The sequence below is a fragment of the Mobula hypostoma genome, chromosome 21, assembly GCF_963921235.1.
Source record: "Mobula hypostoma chromosome 21, sMobHyp1.1, whole genome shotgun sequence".
NCBI lineage: Eukaryota > Metazoa > Chordata > Chondrichthyes > Myliobatiformes > Myliobatidae > Mobula > Mobula hypostoma.
The window spans coordinates 27,093,208-27,103,160 of record NC_086117.1 but is presented as its reverse complement, the minus strand read 5'-3'; the positions used below and the strand labels follow the sequence as shown (position 1 = coordinate 27,103,160).

The following is a 9,953-nucleotide window of genomic DNA, read 5'->3' as shown; positions in this document are numbered from 1 at the left end:
CAAATGAATTGCTGTGGAGTTATTTGCACTTCTAGTCTGTGTTGGATCAATTCAATATTCCTGGATAGCACCTTCCACACTGGCCAGGACAAGGGCAGCAATAAACTGATAATCCTTCTCTCATATTATCCTGATTGAGCAGAACCAGGTTGCTCCTTCCATCATCACCCTGACTACTGTAAATGTTCATTGACTCTTTCATGGGAAAGTGCAGCTCAGTGACCTTTCCGAGAGGTTACCTAAATTACTTGGCAGTATTATAGGTTTTTGTGGGCATATCTAATTTTCACAATCAATTTACCTTTTTTTTTACATCTCTGCTTATATTGACAGAATTTAAATTCCAAAACATCAGCAGTTCGATTTGAACCAAGTCAAGTTCAAAATCCAGGCTCTTGGCTTACTGATGTAATACCACGGTAACCCCCATCAACATCCCAGTGAAATTCAGCATTGTTGTGAACAAGAGGAATAAATTTTTTCCACAGCAGTCCAAAGACCATGCGGAGGAAGAGAAAGCTCAGCCTTTGCATTTACCAAATCTGCTTTACTTTACAAAAACTGTACAATGAACATGTATCCTGCATGGCAGCAGACATGTAGAAAATGTTATCTTCCAGAATCAGTTCCATTTTCCAGCTTTGTCGTTTCTAAAACTTCCTGCCGTTGCTAGATTTGCCAGCAACTCCTTTCTTCAATTTCTTCTTAATAAAATGATTCTCCTCTGTCTGTATAAAAGGGATGAGGAGAAACAATGGTGTAATAAGTAATAATTTTTACTGCAAAAAATATTCATTACAGGTTATTCAGCTTCTCAACTGGCTCGGCCAAGACAGCATTGCTTTTCTGCACCTGGAGAACTTGTCTATTAATTCTTCCAGATCCTCTCATTTGACATTTGAGGTGCACTGGACTGGGGAACAGGAGTGGTTTGGGTGACACAAAGATGAGCCCATTGAGATATTATGATAACAGTGACAATACTGTGACGGGGTCCTAAATTACCCCTGTGAACTGTGCTTTTGAAAACAGAGGTGTATCTAACACCGACATCTTGACATCAGTCCAAACAGGACTGGTTTGGGTGACACAAAGATGAGCCCATTGAGATATTATGATAACAGTGACAATACTTAAACTCTCCTTGGATCTTTTGAAATTATGAAAGGCGATATACTTTGTGGAGTGATTGCTGGTAACAAACAGTGGTTTGAGTATCTCTGCAACTGCTGATCTAGGATTTTCATACACAACAGTCTCGAGTTTACAGAGAATGGCGAGAGAAATAGCCAGACTGGTTCAAGCTGTCAGGAAAGTAATAACCATGTTACACAGAAGCGCAGAATATCTCAATGTACAATGTGTTGAACCATGAACATGCACTCAATGGTGACTTTATGATGTCCAGGAGTTACCTAAAGTGGCCACTGCAGAAATTCAAATCCGTCACTAAAATTGGGCCAACTCACACAAGCTGAAACAATTCATATCAGAGGTTGCTACTTCCAAGCTGTTCCAGATCAATTCTCCATTTTGACAAAGGATTTAGATACTGAAGCACAGAAATCACTACTAGCTACTTAGCAGTGAAATCTGGTTGAGCCCCATTTAGAGTGATACTGTCAGTTCTTGGGTGGTGCGTCGCAGGAAAGGAACGTTTGCAATAGGACGGGAGGCAGAATGCTATAGTCCAAATTGCATCAGGACAAGTATACAAGCTCATCTTGTAATTCCCCAAGGGTCGAGGACGGCCGGTGATCTAATTGAGTGATTTAAGATTAAAATGTGAAGGAAGAATACAAAATAGGGGGTCAAAAACTTTAAACTGATCGGAAACGTCAGAATGTAGTCAACTATTAAAATCAGGGCCCCCATCCCTTTATAAATAATAATTTAGAGGATCAATTGAAAATCTCAAAAGTGGTGAGTGGAATTATTAATCAGGGCAGGTGAAGATGGAGATCAAACGTGATCCAATTGTGTTTCCCAACAAGCTAAAGAGGCCAAGTGACCCCAACAGTACCCAACATGGCTAACACGAGAGGGCACAGTTTTAAGGTGCCTGGAAGTAGGTACAGAGATGTCAGGGGTATGTTTTCTTACACAGAGAGTGGTGAGTGTGTGGAATGGGCTGCTGGCGACGGTGGTGAAGGTGGATATGATAGGGTCTTTTAAGAGACTCCTGGACAGGTACATGGAGCTCAGAAAAATAGAGGGCTATGGTAACCCTGGGTAATTTCTAAAGTACGTACGTGATCGGCACAGCATTGTGGGCCAAAGGGCCTGTATTGTGCTGTAGGTTTTCTATGTTTCTAGTGCCAAAGAACTCAGACGTTGAGTAGTTTTGCTCTTGGTGAGCAGAGATACGATGCTTACATTTTTCCGCTTCCTTGGCGATGGTGCCACGACCTCCATCTCATCAGGGATATGTTCATTCATTTCAGCCTCCTCCCCCGTTGCTTCTTGCCTGCTAAACAAGTGCTCTGAAAGGCAAACTTGAATTGTTAGAGCGCCCCTTGGGGGTTCGCGCATGAATAATGCCAGTAGAGATGGGTAGTCAGGGTGCTGAGGGAATAAGAGCTGGATTAACAGAGAGGCACTGATGATGGGAGGGGTTACTTGGTCATTGTACTGGGGATTATCCATTCAGTAACAGGTTACCAGGGCACAGTTAACTGAATGACTGAGGCAAATATCATCGGGGGAGATCAGTACCATAACGGAGTGTGTATTTACCCAATAAACCATTCAGTAAGAGTTATGATTTACATGGAAAGATCCCATAAACTGCAATGCACTCTTTACAGTAAGAGGGGATAAGGAGCAAATTTTTGACTGCAGTGATTTATTCTGAACAGGAATTCACTGCCGGGAATTATAAGTGGGACAGGGCATTGAGAAACTTTCAAGTGCATGGCAGCAAGAATGGGGAGATGGGCTGACCAGATAAATTTTTAAAAAGGGTCACAAAATTTACAATGGAGTGACCTGGGCAGGAGGGTTTGAGGCTGGGACTATTCCACCTCCCCCCACTCCCCCCAAGAGTACAGGCAGCCAAGTACTGACCATTTAGAAGCATAAAAAAAAATCACGAGGCAAAGATGAGGTGAATGGTTACTAGGTAGGGGGATGGGAGTCTAAAACTAGAGGGAGTAGGTTTAAGGCAGCAGTCCCCAACCACCGGGCCGCAAAGCATATGCTACCGGACCATGAGGAAACGATATGAGTCAGCTGCACCTTTCCTCATTCCCTGTCACACACTGTTGAACTTGAACATAAGGTTGCCAACTATCCCGTGTTTGCCGGGACATCCTGTATATTGGGCTAAAGTGGTTTGTCCCATATGGGACCGCTCTTGTCCCGTATTTCCCTTGCTAATGTACAGCGTTCCTATGAAACCTTTCGTGCCGAAATGGTGTGAAGACAAGAAGCAATTACCATTAACTTATATGGGAAAAATGTTTGAGGGTTCCCAGACCGAAAAAAATAACCTACCAAATCATACCAAATAACACATAAAACCAAAAATAACACTAATGTATAGTAAAAGCAGGAATGATATGATAAACACACAGCCTATATAAAGTAGAAATAATGTATGTACAGTATAGTTGGGAAGATGAAGGCAAAACTGATTTGTGGAAAAAAATTGGCACGTACACACATATGCACACAGGTGCCCACGCAAGGCTTCATGGTCATGGTAGTCTTTCCTGGGGGAAAGTGTCCCGGGATTTGACTGCTACTTTTGTCCCTTATTTGGGAGTGAGAAAGTTGGCAACCCTAACTGTAAAAGACATGTTGAGGTGAGTTTAACCCTACTTGAACACCAACCCCACCTCCCCCACCCCACCGGTCGGCCAGTCCGTAAGAATATCGTCAGTATTAAACCGGTCCGCAGTGCAAAAATGGTTGGGGACCCCTGGTTTAAGGTGAGTGGGAGATTTAAAAAGGGACCTGGTGGCAGCCTTTTCACAGGAGGCCAGTAGATCACTGAAAAGAACTGCCTTGAAAAGGTAGAACTACAAGTGTAAAAGACTAACTTACTAGGTAGGTGGGTAAAGTTTAGGGGGATATGGCCAAACACAGACACATGGGACGAGCACAGGCAGGCAGCTTGGTTGGCATGGATGATTATCAAAGGCCCTGCTTCCATGCTGTCTAACTGCATCCATCGGCCTTCTTCATTAACAAACACATGGCTCGATCAACAGTGAAGTTCAGATTAAAGGCAGCACCCCCCAAGTCAGCAGATACTCACCTGGGTACAGATCGCTCAAGCTGTCATCTGAATAGTCACTCTCACTCCGTCCACTCTCACTAGGCTCCCAGAACTCCTTAGATTTGTGGCGAGATTCCTTACTAGGCTCTTGAGTCCGATTTTTCTTTTGCGATAGAGGCGCTGGGATGAAGGGGACCCCCAGAGCTACAGCCTCCTCATCTGGACAAGGGTACAGGAACAAGGCACCAGGTCAAGACTAGCCCCTGGAGTACAATAGACCTGCAATCAAGGCCCTCCCAAGGAGCCAGTTACTAGCTGGGATCCAGCCCAGGGATTAAAATTGTTGAGAGGATGTTTATTTAGTTGCAAATACCACGACTGCCCGTAAAGCATTAAGCAAAAAGCAATACTGGCCACAAAGATTCAGTAAGTGCCCAGATACAATTTAATGTGGATAAATGTGAGGTTATCCACTTTGGTGGCAAAAACAGGAAAACAGATTATCTGAAAGATGGCCGATTAGGAAAAGGGGAGGTGCCACAAGACCTGGGTGTCACTGTACACCAGTCATTGAAAGTGGGCATGCAGGTACAGCAGGCAGTGAAAAAGGCGAATGGTATGCTGGCATTCATAGCAAGAGGATTCGAGTACAGGAGCAGGGAGGTACTACTGCAGTTGTACAAGGCCTTGGTGAGACCACACCTGGAGTATTGTGTGCAGTTTTGGTCCCCTAATCTGAGGAAAGACATTCTTGCCTTAGAGGGAGTACAAAGAAGGTTCACCAGATTGATTACTGGGATGGCAGGACTTTCATATGAAGAAAGACTGGATTGACTAGGCTTATACTCTCTGGAATTTAGAAGATTGAGGGGGGATCTGATTGAATCGTATAAGATTGTTCCCGATGTTGGGGAAGTCCAGAACGAGGGGTCACAGTTTGAGGATAGAGGGGAAGCCTTTTAGGACCGAGATGAGGAAAAACTTCACACAGAGAGTGGTGAATCTGGGGAATTCTCTGCCACGGGAGACAGTTGAGGCCAGTTCATTGGCTATATTTAAGAGGGAGTTAGATATGGCCCTTGTGGCTACGGGGATCAGGGGGTATGGAGGGAAGGCTGGTACAGGGTTCTGAGTTGGATGATCAGCCATGATCATACTGAATGGCGGTGCAGGCTCGAAGGGCCAAATGGCCTACTCCTGCACCTATTTTCTATGTTTCTATGATACTACACCACCAAAATATACAGTGGCAAGAAAATTAATGCAGAAAACCAGGTATTTGCAAAGGGCTCACAAACCTTTTCTTGCAATTGTATATCTGAGATGGTGTTACAGGCTGGAATCGAACCAAAAATCTGGGAGAGAGGATGGGGGGGAGGGGGAAGAGGTTTAAATACAGTATAATATATCTGGAAATAAGTTCTGAAGTGGATTGCCAGTATGGCAACAATGTTTATATCGGACGACAATTACTTCAGAGTGAATTGCAGAATAGTTTGTTTGTGGAAATTGAAATGCACATAGCAGTTTACAATTAGTGAAGCCTTGAAGTTATCCAGCTTGTGCGCCTTCTCCTCCCCGTGTCCCCTAAACTGTTTCGCACGGCTGACTCACATTTCTGCAGCGCTTTCTGATACCGTTTCCCGCCCACATGCCGGAGGACGTGCTGCGGAATCCTGTTAATGTGGCGGACTGTTAACTTGCAGAACAGCTGTAGTCTGAGAGAAAGAAAAAGCACAGTGAAAGCTAAAGGACATTAGCATGGAATCACCGATAATCCCCATGTGCCCCAGATGCTTAAAAGCCAATGAAGATTGATCATGTTCAGCCATTTAAAATGGCAGGCAGGCAGGCAATCTGTGACCAGCAGTGTTCCCAACCTGGGATCCAGAGATCCCTCAGTTAATAGTAGTGTCCCATAGCATAAAAAAGGTTGGGAATCCCTGCACTAGAGTAATTAAATAAACCACTAAATGTTGACTTTGGTCAAGGGATAAAAATTGCCTCTCAGTTTCTTTACACTCACAGTTTGAGAGACATCACATCTATTAATGCAGCACTCCATCTACCCCACACTGGAAATAAAAGTCTAGAGTTGTGGGACTTCTAAGTGTTTGCTGGGTCAGCTGAGAGACTTGTTCTATATTCAGTCCATGCTTTTAGCCGGCCGGTGGTTTAGTGGCAGCCGCACCAGACTTAGAGGCAAGCGGTCCCGGGTTCGAATCCAGCCGGCTCCTTAAGCGCTTTCTATCCCGCACTGGGTTGAGTGTCAGGCTAGCAACTCGGCCTTGTTTTAACAAAATAATAGAAAAGCGCTGAAGAAACAGCAGGGTTGATGCCTGACGCAGCGAGCAACAGCAACAGTCCAGCTGGAGCTGCGTAATGTTTGGTTGCCTTAAACATGCAACAGATGAACTCAGAATTCTTGCACTTACGGATTTTTCGTGCTGGGCACGATGTGTGGCTCGAATTGACTGTAGTCAAATGGCTCTTTCGTCATCAGACGCTGGTATTTCTTGCCCTTCGTGTAGGCCTGTAAATCAGCCAACCGGTATGGCAATTCATGCCCGGTCAGGGAACATTTCACCTTAAAAGGCACCAGAAACAAACACATTTACAATCCATAGTTTACACCAACTATCTTTGTGACTCTATTTAAGTTTAGAAGCTGACTTGTCTCAGTTAACATCTTGACCCCCATCTCTGGATGTTTGCCACCCTCGTAGGGCAGTACTACCATGGAACCATCATCTGCTCAGATTCATGGGAAGAGCAAAGGTGGTTCTCTGGTGAACTGGACCAAGACGTCTCTCTAAATCAAAATGCACAATGGATGGGATCTTTCTGTGTGCAGTTTGCAAGGATGACTCTACTCCACGATCCCAGCACGTCTGTGCACGACCTTCTCCCCGAGATCCCGGTGGGAGGACTCAAGTGTCCTGCAGAACCAATGAGGGTCTGTGAATCAGTGATTCATCTCTCATTATGCACAGCAAATTCCAACCCAGTTTACATCAGAAATTACTGCCGAGTCCCACCAGTATTTTTGTAATTATTCCAATGAACTCCTAAAGCCAGCATTCCTTTATTTTATCAGTATTTTTAATCCAGCACTCTAGTGCTGGCTAAGACTCTCGGTAAATCAACAATTTTAACATTTTTTTAAAAATCCTCAAAATCCCCCTTTCTAATATCCTTCATTTCTCACTTTTTCTTCATCCTTAGACTTAACTCTGATTTAATATGTTTCCAGCTGACAACATCTTAACTACCCAAGCCTCCTCTCCACCAGCCGGGACAGCCTTCCTTTCTTCTAAGGAATTCTTTAAAACCTCGTTGTTGAGTGCCATTGAGTCATCTCATGGCGACCCTATTGATATCGTAGTTATCCCATGGGGCTTTCCTGGCAAGATACAGAAGTAGGTTGCCAGGCCTTTCTTCCGCACAGGTACTGCTGCTGCCCAGGATGGAAGGCAGCCGGATTCGAGCTCAGGACCATCTGCCCCGAAGTCCAGTGCTGATGCCTCAACCCCACCGGCCGGCTCCTTTAAAACTATGACATCTTTAAAACATCATCTAAACATCTGTCCTGATATTTTGTGTGTCATTTTCTTTTAACTGTAACTGTAAAGTAATAAGACTTTTACTGCAATAACACTCCTGCATTAAAAGTTGAAGTGCCTCTTACCGAAGCTTGTAAAGAAGCAACCACATTGCTTAAGGAATGGAGCCACACTCAGGTAAACATGGCAGATTTCTCGTTCCGAGGGTGCATTAGTGAATTAATTTGCCCTTTACAAAAATCCAGCCGCTGCATTGTCACTTTTACCATGACGGGTGCCACAGCAGTGTGGTGGTTAGCTCAACACTATTACTGTTCGGGATGTCGGGAGTTCAGAGTTCGACCTCGGCATCCGCCATACAGAGTTTGTACGCTCTCCCCGGGGAACGTGTGGGTTTTTCTCTGGGTGCTCTGGTTCCCTCCCACAGTCCAGAGACCTACCGATTAGTAGGTTACTCGGTCATTGTAAATCGTCCCGTGATTAGGCTCAGATTAAATTTGGGGTTGTCGAGGGTTGCTAGGCAGCACAGCTCAAAGGTCTGGAATGGCCTATTCCCTGATGTATCTCAAAATGAAATAAATAACAGAAACAGCAGGAAAACCAAGGATTTGACAAGCATTCCCAATAAAGTGCTCAGTACTGATTCAAAGCAGCTTTCAAAAGGTAACAGTTGTTTCAAGAAAAATATTGCACTGATATAAATGTAATGGAGTGAGATAAGCAGGTTGGCTCTTCCAAAGGGTTACCATGAATGGAATGAATCGCCCTACGGTAATAGTTTATGACAATAACTGGGAATATCTGATGAAGGCTCTGGGTGTAAAATGTCAGCTCTTTATCCATGCTGCCTGACTTGCCGAGTTCCTGCAGCATTTTGTACGTGTCCCTAGATTTCCAACAACTGCAGAATCTCGCGTTTCTGATAGTTGTCGGCACTTTTACAGACTGATGGGGTGACAGATGAAGTAGCAATACAAATAGCGGGAGAGTATCACCAAGGGCATGCTGTTTTTTTTAACATATGTATAAATATAGGAAGCGATTACACAGCTGATGTTCAGTTTAATTATCATTCAACCGTACACATGTATATTGCCAAACGAAACATTCCACTGGGTCTGGACCAAGGTGCACAACACAGCACATATAACTCACACACATAACACAAAGTAATATTACCACAAATAAATTAACAAATAATAGGAAACAAACACGACACAAACTAAGTTACATATCCAACACAAATTAACAATATAACAGCATTCAGCGTCAGGAATTGCTATTATCAGGAGCCAAAACAGGGGAATTTAACTGTGAGACCACATATTTATCTATAATGCCCAGGACGATAGCTAAGAGCTCCAAAGAGCAAATGTTTATTCCCGAACGTCCTTCTCCAATATTAAAGAAGGTTCGCTGGTTTATTCCTGCGGAGTGAGGGACAAAGGGTCTGGGTGCCTCCACTCACCCGGTTGTTACCGCACGGCTGCAGGGTTGGATGTTGCTGCAGGAAGGCGGTGAGGTCCGAGGACTCAGAACTCGGACTCGGACTCGGATCGGACAGCGGCTCCATCTTCGCAAAGTCAATACTATTAGAACTGAAGGTAACTTAATTTCCGGGTCAAACACGAGGCCCACGAGGAAATGCAATTCGCACCACTTCCGGTTTAAAAAGCCACCGAGCCAGCAAAACCCGGATTTAATAGGTGATTTTCAGTCAGAATCTCAAAACTATCTTGATACTGCCCATGGATTAAAACTATATTTAAATTAGCACCTCATTTCACAAAGGTTTTTAAACTTGCATTGCTATAGCACTATAAGCCGTTCGGAGCATAAAGTAATTGGAGATGGAGAAACCTAAAGCGAACTTCCGGTAATATGGCGACTGTGAAAGTGCCCTATCTCCCACACAGTAACATGTAGCGTTCACTCAAATTTAAAGATTCAAGAATTGTGATGACATTTTCAGTACGCAAGTGTAAAAAAGAATGAAGTAATTGTTATGCTGGATCCGATGCAGCATAAAAAACTCGATAAAATAAAGAACACAATAATAATAAAATCACCATAAATTTATGGTACCTTGCAAAAGGCTTAGTCAGATATATAAAGCTAGGGTGCCTAAGCCTTTTGCCCATTACTGTAAAGACATGATATCTTATATA

General features: G+C 43.9%; 1 protein-coding gene across 1 annotated transcript; it reads right to left on the bottom strand.

Moving 5' to 3' along the window:
* Window positions 1-120: 120 nt before the first annotated feature.
* surf2 (surfeit 2) lies at window positions 121-9,398 on the bottom strand. The gene is made up of 6 exons (XM_063073740.1): window positions 9,254-9,398; window positions 6,658-6,809; window positions 5,837-5,940; window positions 4,262-4,441; window positions 2,377-2,483; window positions 121-728 (listed from the first exon to the last, which is right to left on the bottom strand). Exons 1-6 carry the CDS (start codon window positions 9,356-9,358, stop codon window positions 651-653), a joined length of 726 nt encoding a protein of 241 aa, XP_062929810.1. The 5' UTR covers window positions 9,359-9,398; the 3' UTR covers window positions 121-650.
* Between the last annotated feature and the right edge of the window lie 555 nt (window positions 9,399-9,953).

What these genes read in the sequence shown, in the direction of transcription:
- surf2 (XM_063073740.1), bottom strand. Translation starts at nt 9,358, where the DNA reads ATGGAGCCGCTGTCCGATCCGAGTCCGAGTCCGAGTTCTGAGTCCTCG. An exon ending in CTTGAGCGATCTGTACCCAG is followed by an intron (nt 2,484 to 4,261) that starts GTGAGTATCTGC and finishes TTTGCCTTTCAG; the next exon opens with AGCACTTGTTTAGCAGGCAA. An exon ending in CGCCAAGGAAGCGGAAAAAT is followed by an intron (nt 729 to 2,376) that starts GTAAGCATCGTA and finishes CCTTTTATACAG; the next exon opens with ACAGAGGAGAATCATTTTAT.